The sequence below is a fragment of the Dysidea avara genome, chromosome 5 (assembly GCF_963678975.1).
Source record: "Dysidea avara chromosome 5, odDysAvar1.4, whole genome shotgun sequence".
NCBI lineage: Eukaryota > Metazoa > Porifera > Demospongiae > Dictyoceratida > Dysideidae > Dysidea > Dysidea avara.
The window spans coordinates 40,624,822-40,642,653 of NC_089276.1; the positions used below are offsets into that span (position 1 = coordinate 40,624,822).

The 17,832-nt window shown below is 38.5% G+C and overlaps 1 protein-coding gene across 1 annotated transcript in view; it reads right to left on the minus strand.

Annotated features, from left to right (window-relative positions):
- LOC136255292 (neural cell adhesion molecule 1-like) overlaps positions 1 to 15,460 on the minus strand; it is a 166,533-nt gene extending 151,073 nt beyond the window's left edge. The window contains exons 1-3 of the mRNA XM_066048020.1: positions 15,241 to 15,460; positions 9,500 to 9,823; positions 9,199 to 9,450 (exon numbers count right to left, since the gene is read on the minus strand). Of these exons, the coding sequence (XP_065904092.1) occupies positions 9,199 to 9,450; positions 9,500 to 9,823; positions 15,241 to 15,460 (796 nt within the window). The remainder of the gene's footprint in view (positions 1 to 9,198; positions 9,451 to 9,499; positions 9,824 to 15,240) is intronic.
- Between the last annotated feature and the right edge of the window lie 2,372 nt (positions 15,461 to 17,832).

The following is a 17,832-nucleotide window of genomic DNA, read 5'->3' on the forward strand; positions in this document are numbered from 1 at the left end:
AGCCATTGTGGCTTGGGATGGTAAACTCGCTAACACGCAAGAATCCAAAAAAGGCCAAACAACAAGCAGCCCAAAGCATGATATTTCTGTACAAGTGGGGTTGGTTAGAGAGTATGTTTTTTATGCTTTGGCATTAATTGGAGAGTGATTGGCAGTCGGACCCTCGGTGAAGAAGTAGATGCTTGAGCCTTTTTTATGCCACGTAAGACTAGCTGAAGTCGAGGAGTGAGCTGCTCACCGAACCGTTCATGTAGGCCTGCAACAACGTGCATATGATGGATGGCTGCCAGATACACTTTAATAGTGGTGTGGGACATGTTAGCAGTAGCCAGATAGGAAGCAAACAGGATCAGTGTTGTTTCTGATGACGGTATCGGGGAAATTCTAGATGCTGTGCAGAATTGAATGTACTTGTTCTTTCCAGCTGAGTATGTTGTGATAGTTGATGGAGCCAGTCCTTGAATAAGGAATTGGTTGGCCTTGCAGTAGAGATCAGTTAAATGTGCAGCATCTGGTAAGGGCATGAGGTGGTGGAACCCATCTATAAGGATGATGACAGTAGTCCATAAAGGTAGCAGCCTGGTAACAATACATGGGGAAATTGTGTACGGATGCGTGGTGAGGTGAAATGTAAGTGCGAACTTGAAGCAAGCATGCCCGTGTAAACAATTAATAAATAAAGAAGAGGTGTGATATGTGTACCTAAGAGAAAGCTTAGTGTGACAATATACATTATGGGGTATGCGTGTGAGTGTGCATGCAAAAGTGCATATTATGTACCTCATAATTAGTCTCGTGAAGATACATACTTACACTTGATTGTATGACATGAGAACAAATACACGGATATGAAATGCCATAGGAAATATCAATGTTAGTATATAACTTAACGTGTTTGCGGCTACTGTAATGGTTCGCAAGGTGTAGATAAGATGTGGAATGACTATCTGGAAAACTGGATGACTTGTTTGAAGTATCGGAGGAAATGAGACGATGTCCAGTCAAGTTGCCTTGATGATATAATTCGAGCAAGGCAGAGTGGGATTGGAGTTGGTAAGCGAGACGCTGTTGGATGTAGGATGAAGAATTGCTGAAGCTTATTTCTTGACAGTAAGTCAGCTGCTGTGTTTTGGACTCCTGGAAGGTGGGTGATCGTAATGTGAATGTCATAATGAGCTGTAAAAAACCATAGACATCTCAGGAGGTGCATCACTATGTTGTCTTTTGAAGCGCCTTTCCGAATGGAATCTACGAGCCCAAGATTGTCACAAAAGAACTGTACCTTCTTTCGGTTTAACAATCTACCCCAGATTGAGCAGCTCAAGATGATGGGTACGAGTTCCTTGGCCATTATGGTAATTGGTGTCCACTCGGGTGGCCAGCGGAACTGGAACCATTGGTCTCCAAATCGTGCCCCACAGCCCCACGTACCAGAAGCATCCGTCCACAGACAGTAATCAAAGGTAGTTTCTTTTGAACAGTGCAGAAACTGACTCCATTCCAATAGGTAACAAACAAGTGCCACCAGCACAAGTCTGATTTGAATGCGGTGTTGAGTCTGGTTCGGTGAGACAACTTCTTCACTCTTGCAGCTGTTGCATACATTCGTGACACAAATGTTCTGCCTGGCTTGACAACTTTCGTGGCATGCTGTAAAAGACCAACAAGTGATAGGATGGCCCTTTTGTTGGCATCTCTCTTTTTGAGCCATGCTTTAATCTCGTTACAAATGTTCTGCAGCTTGGTAGGTGGAAGTCGGGCCTCCATGTTTTGGGTGTCTAGGGTAATTCCTAAGAATGTAAGTGTCTCTGCAGGTCCCTCTATTTTTTCCATTGCTAAGGGGATACCAAGGTGTGAGCATACTTTGAGAATAACTTGGAGGTTGTTAAAGCATGCAGGTGATTTGGGTGGAGATATAATGAGAAAATCATCCAGATAGTGGAGAAGAGGACTCATGCCCTTTTGCTCAAGAATCCAAGATAAAAGGTCAGCAAGGATATTGAAAAGTTTTGGTGCAGACCTTAGGCCAAATGGAAGGCAAGTATCAATGAAGACCTGTGCATTCCAATTCATAGCTAGGAGGTGCCGATCTGCTGGATGGACGGGTAAGAGGCGAAATGCACTCTTAACATCGACTTTGGCAAGCAGTGTGCCCCTTCCCAATTTCATAATTTCTGCAATAGCTGAATCCACAGTGATATAGGAAAGGGAGCAGAGTGGCTTTGAAATTCCATCATTCATACTGTGGCCCGATGGATGGGATAGATCCACTATAAGGCGCCATTTACCGGGTTGGTGCTTTTTGGGAATCACTCCGAAGCGGTTGATATGTATTTCTGGCACTAATTCCTTGAGGAAAGGCCCTGTGACTCGTTTAAGAGCCAGCTCTTCCTCCAAGTAATGATCAACTACTTCAGGGTGTTGTAGAGCACAAACTAAGTTCCGTTTGGCAGATTTCAGAGAGCTTTGAGGGTTGTGATAGCCTATACGGAAACCCTGCGAGATTACTAGGGACTGATCTGGGTGTGTTGCTAAGAGATTGCTCCAGTTTTTGACAATAAGGGGTGATGTAATGGCTATTGCCTCTGCAGGAACCTTGACAATATCTGATGATTTTTCCACCTGTAAGAGCCATTGGTTAATCCATGGACGTTCATCCAGATCCAGTGCATCAGCTAGATAGGATGGGGAGGGGAGGGGTAAGTATTGTGTAATATGCAATAAGGGGGGGGACATGCAGTACAGTTGCATAGCATGATAAACAAACATACAGATTAGTGTGACTCATTTGTTCAAACAGTATTGGTAACTAGTCATTACAACATCAAATTAGGACTATAGTTACAATCAAGTAATGATAACAGTCAGCTTCAGTTCACAGTTGTCCCCTTGGTTGGTTGATGAGGGGTTCGCGTTGAAACCTTTTACCTTTATTTGGGCAGAACATTGCCTTGTGGCGTTTATCAACAATTCTGGGGTTGAAGGCACATCTATAGCACGTGTGCTCGTATTTACAATGAGGATGTGGGCAGTCAGGGTTGGGGTCATCGTTCCAGTCCAAGCAAATGCGTTGCTGTGATGGAGGGGTACGTCTGGGTTGGTTGCTTGCATACCTCTGAGTGCTGTATTGGGGTCTTGGCTGTGACTGCGATGGAGGTAGTGCCTGGGTCATGTTTTGGTCGGGGAAAGCATCATGCCATAGATTGAGATCAATCGTTGACCAGTCTGTTGAAGAGGTTGCAGAAGCCTTCAAGCGGAACTGGCGATCATAAACTGCCCAGCAACCTGGCTGACGATTGTATGAGGCTTGGATAATCCGCTGTTGGTAGCCCAGAAGATCTGCTATGCGCTGCGGTTTTGTGCGAGACATCACTGCCATGTACACTCCAAAGGACTGAACCCACTCCATAATGCTTAGCTCTCTGTGGTGCTTTGGTTTTCGGCTGTCACCATGGTCTTCACCAGCATTGTATTCAGCAGATGTTAATGTATCAGGTAGTAGGTCTGACATTTCTATGAAGAGTCCATCCTGAATTCTGTTGAGCAACTTGGTAGGGATGGGTGGGAGCCCAGCGCTAACCATGATGGGTGGATTCATGTTACTGCCTGATGGGATGAGTGATCTTGAAGTAGAGGTTGCGCCTGCCTGGCGAGAGGCTTGGATTACTTCCTGAATCTCTGGTATGTGCCAGATCTGACTGCTACTTGGGAGATGGCCGAGAGCTATTAGATGAGGAAGGGGACCAGGTTAAGAAGGAGGGGGGGGGGGTAACAGATTGAAGTAAATGCATAGGCGTGATGATACATGCACAAAGAGAACATAGCTCGCTGACTAGTATACATGTAGGGGTGGGGGTATAATGTGAAGATGTTGCTGCATATGGGTGAATGCATGATGGCAATACTAGTGAATGGTAGGCCCAACAACTGAATGGCATGTAATGTATGATACAAAGTGTTAATTAGTAACAACAATGCATTAACACATTAATTAAATTACTAAGTGACTAGTGAATGGTAAGCCCAACAACTGACGTATGACACATGCAACGTGTTAATTAGTAACAACAATACAACAGCTCATTAATTAATAAACGTGTTATGTATAAATTTATAGCTTACCACCATCTCGAAGGCTGTCGGAGGTAGCCGCTATAGTGGTGAGAGATGTGGGGTTAGACGCTGCTGTGGTGGGGAGAGTTGGGGAGCCAGACGATGCTGTAGTAGGGGTGGGAGATCCGGCCGACGCTGTCGTGGTAGTTGTAGATCTGGCCGACGCTGTCGTGGTAGTCAGTTGTAGATCCGCCGGATGCGGTGGTAGCTACGGTGTCGAGTACTCCAGATCGGACAGTGGTTGTAATGGTAGACGTTGCGGTAGTAAGTCCTCCTGATGTGGGCGTGACAGTTAGTGGTGCCCGGATAGCTGCCACGATCGCAGGGATGTCGTCCGTTGTCAGGGGTCGCGGAGTAGCTGCTAAACGTCGGCTCCGTTTTGGCGGCGGCTGCATGTCTTCCATCTCCCCAGAGGTTTGGGATCGTCGTGTCTTCTTTGCCGCGGACTTGCGAGAAGTAGAAGCAGTTTGTCTACCCATTCTTCACGGTTGCACGTGTTACTGCATGCGCATGCGCTGATATTCTAAATATAGCACTAACTCTTATTAACGCTCTTCTCCAAACAACCAATGACACGGTGAGTATACTATATCTGTTAGATTCCAACATTAACTCGTTTTAAATATTTTAAACTTCATATAAAATTTTTGAAAATCATCATATTATGCTGGCAAAATGCTTTATGCTTTTGCTAGCCTATTATGCTTGAAATTATGCTGGCATAATTGGTGCAAGCCTACTTTTGAAAACATTTCAGGTCGTACTGAAGGCACTTTTGGCCTTGGATATACTGTACCTAACCAACACTGCCAAGGCACCACGAAGGTATTATTGTGAGGCTGGTTTTAGGGAGACATTTTTGGCCAGAAAAGCCCAAACTTTCATGATCCCTAATATACTACTGTACTGCATGATACAAATTTTGCATATAAACATACGTATAAATAGTCTGCTGTTGCAGTATACGCATATGAGTGTGTATAATACTATGAGATATTATTTTACTATTGTAGTTTACTGACATGCAACATCACATACATATAATCACTTACACATCACAGTGAGGGTAGTATCACTCTGTACACTATTCACCACATTAGTTACCACACAATAGTACACTCCAGTGTCTCCTCGTACAACACTCATAATAGTAAGGTCACTAGTAACCTGGAACACTTCATTACTACCATCAGTTACCATCACAGGTGAGCTGGTGTCACTGATAGTATATTTGCTATCATTCATAATACTACCATCTGGTCCAGTCCAACTAACTGTTGGTACTGGTACACCAGTTGCTGTACAAGTGATAGTTGTACTAGTGTCTCCTTCTGTAGCAATGGCCATGTCTGGGGTATTAACAGTAGGTTGAACTGTACAAATGACAACAAGCACACACTATATTATGTTGGCTAATGAAGATTACTAAACACAAATGAACACTACATGGGTTTTCTCTTATCATTAATATTTTTTGTGTCATTGAATGGCAAATCCATTAGTAAAGGATAGAATGGACTGTCTTGTTTAAAGCATGCATGGAGTTTGTGTGTTTATCAAGAGAGTTAGTTTTGCAACATTTTATTTTGTGCTTACGTGGAGGAATATTATGCTTAAAACTTTGTTATTTGTTTTCACCACAATTAAAATGATTCATATCCATAAGTAGAATTATTTGTAAGTTAGATAGCTATGTTAACTTCACACTTAGAAAGAATTATTGGCAGGTGCAGGTTTTAAAGTTACTATCACGTAGGGGTGAAACAAATATCAAATTTTAAGAATCCAAATATTCTTCAAATTAACATACGAATTAATGAATTATTCTAGAATTTTCTGTATAACTACAGTAGATACTCAAAAGGGCTTTGATTACTACTACAACTTATTATGAAAAGTCCTTTACATGTGTTTGTCTATGAATTACAGTTTTAAAATGACAGCTTTCAGTTTTTAGAAGCTTTTCAAGATTAAATGTGTAACTGTCTGATTAATGAATATTAAGCGAATAATGAATATTTCTTAAAGAATACGAATACTTCTTTACAAACTAATAATGAATATTCGTACTATTCTTTTCAGCCTTACTATCACGATTGTATTATACATATCAATCAGTGAAACCATGCAAGATATTTGACATAATTTCACAAACAGATTAATAGGTGACCGGGTCTACATAAAAGGCACAATTTTCTGATTGTTAAATAAATAATCCACATAGCCAAATTTATGCTCTAGTGGCAAAATTTTAGCCTCGTATGCCAATACATTTTGAAGTTACAGCCCTACAAAGTAGCAGTAACAGAAGGATTAAGAGAAAATAAATTGCAGGCACTTACAAAAATGGTTATAACTTATGAATGCAATGACGTACAGTGTTACAATTTAAACTATTGTGTTTGCCATGAATAGGGCAATGTATTGCTGGGTACTTTTTCCTTGTATCACCTTTCCTCACTACTTGCAGAGATGAATTAAATCACTGAAGAAAAATTGATCGCATACGATTGCCTTGATGTACGTAATGTAAACAAATGCCCATAACCCACATATCCATTGGTCTACTACAATAAAACAAAGATGTGCGAACTTCCTCTTGAGTAGGCAAATAAGATGATATCCGAGATTTTAGCTTTAGACTCTTTCTTCACTAAGACAAAACTGTAAAAAGATTTTTTTTGAAATACGCAAGTATTTTACACATTGTAATCAATGGTTTATACTGTAAATTGAGGCTTTCAACATTACGCCTGCTTTTTGCAGATCCAGTCACATAAAGTGGTTCAGTGCCAAATTATGCAGAAATTGTTTACTTTGTGATAAAGCACCAAAATTTCTGTGGAATCGAGTGAGGTGTACTAAATTTGAAATAAGTTGCCACATCAATATCATTACAAAAATAAAAAAAATAAAGTTCTAACTGGATAGGAAGCCAAACAAGTGCATTCAAAATTGTCTCCTGGTTACATAGAGAATGATTTTTATTTCAATATTACAGGAGCTCTTTCAAAATGTGGTAAAACAAACTGTTTTAGTTGCTCCTCTGAAGGTGTCAAAATCTTTGTGTAAAAATCTGTATGCACAATCCAATAGAAATGATCAGTGTGCGAAATAACATCCAGACACCGGACAATTTCCAGTTGCAGAGTTTATATTGGGCTAGGAGGGAGGCCAGACATGATGGTATTGACATGTAATTAAGTTATTTGTTTTTTGGTCTGTGGTGACCACAAAGGTATGCCCAAGATGTACTCTGATGTTACTATGCTGTGCCAGCCTACTTGTCTCAGTCACCTGTACTGCGGTAGTAAAATGTATTTATAACTTGATTGCCAGCAGTACTTTTACTTGTGGTATTCATGATCACTTGTACAACCAGTTTATTTTAAGCTAGAATGAAACAAGACATCAGTGCATCTCTTATGTTCATACACTGTATTAGGGATAAAGCCAGTACAAATATATTCTAAACGATGGTAGCATAAGCATTATAGCTATGTAGAAAGCCTTGACAGAAGTCCTTATGACTCCTTTCCTTGTAATAGAATTGATTCCATAGAAGCTCTTTTATGTAAAACACTGTAGTATCAGTGTGAGTAGTTGAGTAGTAATCAGCTCTACAGTAAACATCTACTGTAACTTGGTAGAAACACAGGAAAGGAGAAACAACAAAAGTTAAAATATCCGGTCAAACTGATTGATGTCCACTCAACTTTCACGTTTGAAAAATTATTTCGCATACTGATAATGTGTTAGACATCTATGGCTTCATACAGCATAGCTATATATTCCCCATGCTTCTAAATATCAAAACCTACAGAACTAGATAGACACCAGCTTTTGGATCGGACCATCCTTTGTTTGCCTATAAAGATACAAAGTTTCAGTATGTTTGCTATAAACAAGTTGAACGCGTGCATTTTTGGCAATGCATGTGCCAAAAATATGAACACATTACTGCATTTCATATCAAGAAAATGTTCAATATTATTATTTTTATTGTTTCTTGGCTGATTATTCACACTTCGCAGGAGTAAGATCTAAGGCTGATATACTCTAATAAAACAACCAACTCTAGAGAATAATTTTGATTTTGAAAGTATCATTTTAAGCATAATAGGCTGGATTTTAGAGAGAAAAATTCAAAAGCATAATAGGATATTTTAAAAGCATAATTGGCTCAAGCCTATTCACAATATGATTGGTATTTTTAATGGCACCATGAAATGGTACGAATCTAGTAAATGTTATACCAACTTTCATCATAAAGTGAACATTTTCTTGCTTAGCTGCTCCACTAGTTGACTACCATAATAATGATTATAGAGTATAAACATACGTAGATAAGAATGAGAACGAAACTTAAGGTAATAGCACAACAGTTTTAATCCATAAGTATTGCAACATACACTACTACTCCACTCACCATGGATCACAACACTAACAGTTGTCATATCATTTCCAGCAATATTTGACACATTCACAATATGGTTTCCATCATCACCAGTATTGGTACTATGTACAGTCAGTGATGAATTACCAGTGGTATTATCACTGGATAATATAGTGGTAATGGTATAGTCACTATTAGTAGTTAATGGTTGATTGTTATAGGACCACTGGACAGTTACTGGAAGGTTGGATGATCCAATGGTGACTGAGATGATAACATCTTCAGGTGATGTAACTGTTCTTGTAGTATCTCCAATAAGAGTGATCACTGGTGGAGCTGTATAAGATAAAACAAAATGATCATTTAGATCATAAAACACATCAGGGAAATACAACTATATATTAACCTTGCAGTGAAATACACAGATACATATCAAAATATCATACATACGTGAGGATAAGCTTTATTTATGTATACAGATAATGCTGCATGTTCATGTGTGCAATGAGACATAAGGATAGTGCTTATTAGCTTGTTAGCAGTATAGTTTTATTCATAGCTGACATTGTGGTACATACAATACATCTATCATTAATTATCACATGGCAAGTATAAATGTATGCAAGCATTGTATACAAAATAGCAAAATGAGTTAGTTATATGAACATTACACAGTATACAACACTCACTTGCTTGTACAACAGTGATAGTTTCAGTATCACTTCCTAAACTATTAGATACTCCACACACATAACTCCCATAACCATTACTATCAGATATTGTAAAGGTATACACTTGATCAGTAGATAACATCACAGATGGATTATCTTGTCTGGTCCAGTTATAAGTTAGTGGAGCTATACCAGTAGCACTACATGATAGTGTAGCATTAAATCCAATTGGTACTGGATCAATACTGGCTATTGTAGTATTTGGTAGTGCTGTAGAATAGTTGAAGTGAACTAACATAACTGTGCTATTGATCCTAACCTGTTGAATCATATATTGTAAGGTTCCTAGTTTGTATAGTCCCATCAACATCTGGTATAGTACAAGTGTACACTCCAGTATTACCTGATAATGCACTGACTGCACTAGAACTGATGACTAGTTCACTAGTACCAACATCACCACTAACAGGATTAACTTGTATTGCTCCACTTGTAGGGACTGGACTACCATCAGGAAATGACCAGCTACCATTACTAGTCGTACTACCAGAACGACACACTATTCTTATCTCCACATCTTGATATAGTAGAACAGAACTACTATTGTATGTGATAGTGAAGTCTGGACTGTGCAGGGTAACACCTGGCAATGGAAAATACACATGAAGTGTACAAAAATGTATGGTACAGTACCTATGTACTATATTTCCTCATATAAAAAGTCCTATCTAGCATTTTTGACCTGCTTTAAGTAAATAAGTAACACGTATTATTAGAGACATGGTGGTCAGAGTGATCCCCGACAAATTAACGTAACTATCTACCAATTATTTCAACGGTAAGCATACAGAACCTTTTTGCAGTGTATTGTGAATAATTATATTAAAACCACTAGACAACAGTAGTATAATGCACATCTACATACATACATTGATATAGGCTGATTATGCCCGCTTTTGCTGGCATGGAAGGAGCAAGCTAAAGAGTAAGAAGTGGTGGTATATGTATAATACAACAGTCATTCTGGGGGTCTGGGGGTATACTCCCAGGAAAATTTTAAAGTTGTAAACACTATTTTAGACTGTGTTGGTTAACTTGATACAGGTGAACTTTAAAAAAATGTGACTGTTATGTCAGGGCAGTTGGCTGCTCTATTAGAGTAGTTCGACCAGAATTATTGATACCTGTGCAAAGGGAAAAGCATTTAATGTAGCAGAAATGTCAATTTTTTGTACATATGTTTAAATATCAATGAGTTATAACATGAAAATCAACCATAAATGCATGTTCAAGTGCATTTCAAGATCTCTTAATACATTCAACAACAAATATGAAGCTCAAAATAATACAAAAATTAATTTCAAATGTTCAAACGTCACTTAATATTTAGTTTTTCAACTTACCTGTAGACAAATAAGAGACAAAAGCCAGGATATACAAATACAAAAGAAATGATGTCTAATCCAAAACAGCCAAGTTGTTAAAAAGGGAGTGGCCTGCCTAGTATGAAAAATATGATATGTGACCAGATTTTACAGAACCGATCAAAATCGCACATCAGGCAAAATCAAACTAACACCACCGGTGGATAGCTACACTATCGTACTACAAGTTTTGACCCTCAGCACCACTCAAACTACACGAGGTTGGTTTTTGCACACGTCTTTTCTGGGTGGTGTGGAGTGCTCAAATGGCGGTTTCAGGCCTTGTGAAGGACCTGACTTGGCAAGAATCAGTGGTTTACTGATGGAGAGTCTTAGAATGTTGGCCAGACGTGTTCTCTGTTGATTTTGCTACATATCAGCTACTAAGGAGCCAGCACAGCCCTGTAATCTCGTGTCTGGACTCCAATCGTGGTCTGCCTCCATTTTGAGGTCTATCTCTTGCCCTCCCCGCCACCCCCCAGCCTCCACCCCTTTGTGAGCACTCGTGATACTACTTCGCTCGTCCAACTGCTCAGATTTTCTATCTTATTTGGCGGGAAACTGTACAAGCAGCTCCAAGTACTGGAAGTGGGTTGAAATGTAACAGATTGATGCATCTTTTGTGTAAATTTAATACGCGTGCTTGCTATCCCTGGCGAGTTATGCTGGCTTCAAATCTTTAAAACCGTTTATCTCGAAACTTCTAATGTGCGATTTGGATCGTTTTTCCAAAATCCAGTCACATATATCAAAGGTGTGGCCAAGAAATGGCTGCAACGATATTATGTCAAAATTAAGTTACATTATTATCATTGCAGCCCAGCTGCCACCTTTGATATAACATCTTTTTCATACTAGCCTATTTTTGGAAAGCCACACCCTTTTTCACAGCTTAGCTGTTTTGATATTGAGTCATTCCATACCAAATCAACCAAAAAAAATCCTGACTCCTTCAGATTTTCATGAAATTTGGCCATAGACATGGACTGTATAAAGAAACTTTTTCTCACACCAAAATTTGGCCCATTCTATTGATCTCCCTTTAAGATATGACCACTCCAAGTTTATTAGAAAATATTACAGCAGCTTACACAGGTTTAATAAAATGGCCATAACTTAGTGATTGCTACACAACTTGTCTGTTTAGCGTTTTGGAATGTTTATTAAATTCTCTTTCAAGTGATATATAAGTATATGTTAAAGCATAGCCGCGAGTGCTATATGAAAAATAAAGTACGAGTACTTTATTTTTCATATAGCACGAGCAAGGCTATGCTTTAAATGATTTATGGAACTTTCTAGTCGTGTAGCTTCACCATACAATAGGACTCGTAATTAACAAGCGTTGCATGAACTATTAGCAGCCTGAACGCACACAAACTAGTTTAAAAGTAACTCACGCATATTTCACTATAGTTTGGCATAGTAGATGTTCATCACGTCTTTTGGCAGGTTTTGCTCGCAACCCACAATCGATTCTATTGTGAGTCACATGGTGAAGTATTTCTGTGATATCTCCAGGACTTGTCCGTTTACATTAACAAACGTAACAGCAACGTTACCTTCTCCCACCCATCATCGAAGTATTTAGGTATATCTATAAAAGCAATCCAGTGGTGGAACTCGTATTGGCTGGGGTGATGGATTACTCAGCGCGGCGAGGCTATCAGCCTTCACCGGCTTGGGTGATTAGTCGTACTGGCGCGAGCCCCGTAGGCTATTAGCCTATACTAAGGCACGTGAGCAACTGTGCTTTATTGCCCACAAAGAGTGCTTTATTGCACAGCAAAGAGTGCTTTATTGAACGAATAAAGCACTCTTTGCAGTGCAATAAAGCACTCTTTGCGGTGCAATAAAGCACTCTTTGTGGTCGATGAAGCAGTTGGCCGGCTCAGAGTGTACTTTATGAAATTTAAAGTACACTTTTCCCTTTGATCTCGCCCACGCAAAGTTCTATAATTCATTATAATTACTCAAAGGAAAAGGTCAAACCACAAAAATGTGACCTTTTCCTTTGATCTTAGTTTTTGCAACAATGGATATTTTAATTGCTTTCATTTTTTGTTCAAATATTCTTCTAATACCCTTCTTTCATGACAGTAAGTTTGAAGTTGGGATGGCAAAGAGATCATGAGTTATGGTTACATATGTAATTCTTATTGATGTTTACATGCTACAGGGGGTATAACTATGAACACCACTACAACAATACAAACTTTTAAAGTATGGAATCTCATCAGAATGTGGTCAAGTTGTAATATACACACAGTTGGAGGCATAGTACACAAGTATGAAAATATAATGAATAGTCAAATAAAACAGACTATAATAATAAACATCTGTAATCAAGATACTTTTTAATACAACAGTCAACAATAGTACTACAATATGTTGTCATTCCTACTAACCGAACAACACAATAGTACTATAATATGTTGTCATTCCTACTAACTGAACAGCACAATAGTACTACAATATGTTGTCATTCCTACTAACTGAACAGCACAATAGTACTATAATATGTTGTCATTCCTACTAACTGAACAGCATATGCAAACTAGTTGCACATGTCAGGTAACTATCAAGGTGGAAACCTTCAGTAATGTAATGGAAATATGTTCAACTATCCATCAATGAGTTATAACATGAAAACTAATCTGTATATGTATGTACATGTATTTAACAAGCAAGTTTCGAAATACCTCATATAGAGCAGTCATGCATACAACATTCAACACAAATAATAACAAAATAATGCAAAACTTAATTTCAAAATAGTGACAAAAATGACAGTTAAATCTAGTTCTTCTGTTTGCTTGCAGAAAATAGACAAAGCCAGCCCCAAAGGCTTTGGATACACAAATGTGACCAGATTTTACAAAACCAATCCAAATCGCACATCAGGCAAAATCAAACTAACATCACCAGTGGATAGCTACACTATCGTACTACTACTTTTGACCATCACTACTACTCAAACTACTCGAGGCTGGGTTTAACAGACATCTTTTCTGGGTGGTGTGGAGTGCTCAAATGGTGGTTTTAGGCCTTGTGAAGGACCTGGTTTGACAAGAATCAGTGGTTTACTGGTGGACAGCCTTATAATGTTGACCAGACATTTTCTCTGTTGATTTTGCTACATATCAGCCACTAAGAAGCCAGCACAGCCATGTAATCTGGACTCCAATCGTGGTCTGCCTCCATTTTGAGGTCTATCTCTTGCCCTCCCTGCCACCCCCCACCCTCCACCCCTTTGTGAGCACTCGTGATACTACTTCGCTCGTTCAACTGCTCAAATTTTCTATCTTATTTGGCAGGAAATTCTACGAGCAGCTACAAGGCCTGAAAGGTAAAGATTGATGCATCTTTTGTGTGAAATTCATATGCATGCTTGCTATCCTCGGCAAGTTATGCTCGCTTGAATTTTTTAAAACCGTGTATCCCGAAACTTCTAATGTGTGATTTGGATCGTTTTTCCAAAATCCAGTCACAAATACAAAAAAAGAAATGATATGTCATCCAAAACTGAACGACCTTTTAAAAATAGGCTAGTAGGGAAAAGCTGTGAAAGATAATGATGTTTAGTGTCAATTATTCTAAATTCCCTTTTGCAGCCATTTCCCAGTGACACAAGGACTGTTTTTTTTTTACATGGAACTCACAGTGACAGTTCTTTACAACAGCGATGACACCACAAGGTGCACTATATTATTGCTAATTTCATGCCTGATTTACAAACGCTTGTAAGTCAGCAATGCTTTCTCAAACTATGCATCAATTTGTTGGGCATCCCATGCTGAACCCATTGACTTTTGTACCAACTTTGTACACAAAAGTATGTGGAAGTTATGACTGTTCAAAGTTTGAAATTAAAACTCAAGTTAGAAAACACAGCATCTTGTCAAAACGTATGCTGTCATCCCTTCCCATTCATTGCTACACAGAAAACAATTACATCATATGAATCGTGCATCAAGGATTCTGTTAACCCTTACCCCATCACCGTACACATAAGTATGTGGAAGTTACAGCACTTTGTTTAACTACAGGGTCTTTTCGACTCCTAACAGCTGAGAAAGGATTATATAAATTGACATTATAACTAGTGCTCTGCAATATATTGGTAATACTGTTTATCGTGATAAATTATCATAACTGTTTATCATACCGTGACAGTATTTGATAACCGATATATCGAAATACCGGTATATCAATGAATACTGGTATATATAGGACTAACCCAGCCTTTGGTGTTTAATTTGTTGATGGTTTAGCAGACATGCCCTAAACAAAAACTTGAGGTTGTCACATCACAACACATGCTTAGTTATACTGAACTATATATTTTTTGGCTTTTGGGATGATACCGCTTCATACTACGCCCAAGAAATGATGCAATAGTTACAAAAACAAGCTAACTATATTCCGATATACCGCGATATTTTTCTGTTACTAATACCGTGTATTCAAATTTCAATACCGCCGAGCTCTAATTATAACATCATTGCAGCCATTTCGTGGTTGTCATTTTTGATATCGCATCTTTTTCATACTAGCCTATTTCAAAAGGCTGAACCCCTTTTCACAGCTTGGCTGTTATGGATGAGATACATACATATCTGCAAACAAAATATACCTGATATTCGAAGTGTGAATAATGCACTAGTATAGTCAACACCATCAGTAGTTACAGTACAAGTAATGGTCCCAGCATCTCTTGCAAGAAGATATTCGTTGCTTACATTGTACGTTGTCTGACCAACAGGAAAGCACCTTCTTTCACCATTGTTGTTAACATAACATCCTGTAGTGTTCCATGAGTAAATGACAGTGCCTGATGGTGGAGGGTCCACCATACATGTTAGATTGACACTACTCAATATGGGATAGTCAAATGTGTTAGTAGATCCACTAACTGGTGTACCAGCTGGAGTACTGACTATGGTGACTGTGGGCTGAATAAGAATACCTGTGTTTAGATAATAATAATACATATCACTGTTGCACATGGATTATACTGAAAGTGCACAAACATCAGCAGTGACGAAGAAAGATATTTTGAAATGGATAAAGTATACACTAAATTATGGCACAAATTTAAAGTAATGATTGTTCTGTTGGGGTTACTAAACAAATTGCTCAACTATATAGTTACTAGGGATGACATAATTAATACACACAGTTACCCTTGTTGGCATATATATGCAATAGTTTATCTAATCAAAAACAGCCAAAAGGGTGTGGCTTCCAGGGTGAAAAAATATGTGAAATCCAAAGTGGCGGCCAAGAAATGGCTGTGATGGTAGGTCAATGGCAAAAAAATTTAATAACAATTCAAGTGAATTTGTGTTACCTCCTCCAAGTTTCAGTAGGATTCGGCACCAAATTCACCTGAATTGTCATTATTAATTTGTTTGTCATTAACATACCATCACAGCCATTTCTTGGCCGCCACCTTGGATTTCACATCTTTTTCACCCTGGCTTTTTTGGAGGCCACACCCTTTTTTACAGCTTGGCTGTTTTTGATTAGATATCACTTCTTTTTGTAATTTCATACTAAAGCCAGCCTATGGCCAGCTTTGGGTATTACTTTTAACTTGTGTTTTTCTTTTCTATAGGAATGAGGATTACGAATATGAGGCAGAAAAATGTTTTAGCTAAACATGTACATTTAACAATATTATTTAGTAATTATTACAATTATGTTGATTAATCATTAACTCAATACAGGCTGAATTTTTTGCAACTAAATACTCTGCAGGGAAATGTGTATGTAGCAGCTACATGAATAAACTATCTAATTTCACAATCAAAATCAGCTAGACTTGAGTGGTCTGCTTTTGCTAGCTGGCTGCTTTTCCCAAGTCCAGTGGTGATCCGTACGTGTGGTGTAGGGCCTTAATGGAGCTCAAGTCAGGCTGTATGTGGTTGTACAGCTCCGTGGTGCTGAAGAAACACCTGTGCTGTGAATTTCCTTTCATTTAAGCCAGTTTTTCGATACCTGAATGTCCCATAATGTGGCCTAATTCATCCCTACACTTTCCTTTCAATTTTTTAAACAGCTTCGTGCCCTCCTTCCAGGCCCCTGCCTCCTTTTGAGCTCGCCTGATACAGTCAACCTTGGTAAAAAATATTATCTATAATGGTGGGAAACGTAGCTGCTGACTAATTGCACAGTGTATGCTCTGGAAGGTAAGGAATTAGTGTAAAACGTGTGAAAATTTGGTACACATAGCTTCAACCATTGGCGAGCTACAACACACTAAATACTTAAAACCAGCACTTCTCGATACCTTTAAATAGGCAATAAGACCGTTTTTCCCAGACTGGGTCACATTTTGGAAAACCATACATTTGGGCACATGCAGATGTTTTGGGAATACTCAATCAAAACGTTCAGAGATTTTTAAAAATTAATTTTTTTATAAAGCAACTAATAAGCCTTCTTGCTATGAACTTTTACACCTATAGCTCTTTTTTTACTAGGAGATATACTCAATTATATCAGACCATGTAGCAGTTACCACAATGCATGGGACACCAATTAACTTGAAAATTAGGTGATTTGTTCATTTTTAAAATCAAACATTATCTTGTCGTTAGACAATAACACATGTGATTTAATTGAGGGAAAGCACAAAGAGTACATGATTAACTCTCAAGGATCTCGATCTATACATTTTAGATTGTAAGAACAGACATCTTCATCAACAATGTGATTTGTCATCAATTTGCCATGATTGAAAAGTTAATTTGTAATGTATCAGACAGCAAATTAGCCATATCTTTGGAATGCTTCTTTTGTATCATCACAAATTTTAACACAAGGCAGATAACCACTCAGTGCTATTAAAAAATTGATAAATGTGCTAAAATGTATGGTTTTCCAAAATAGGGTCATGATTTACAATAATTGGTGTTTGCAGTACACAACCTAACTTGGTGTGTTTACTACTGTATTACCAAGAGTAAATAATGGAAGAGAGAGTATCCAAACAGTCTGAGCTAGAAGGTGTTTATTACTTCATTCAACACTGCCTTTGAAAGCACTACAGGATGGCTTCTCTACTTGATGTGCTCATTTTTGATGCAGTATATGGCAGTTGGATACTCTCTCTTCCATTATTTACTCTTGGTATTACTGATATAATAATAATCCTGGTTTCCCTGGTGATGACTTTTGCAGCCCTGGGTACAGGTAAACATAAAAGTCTGCAGTTGAAAAT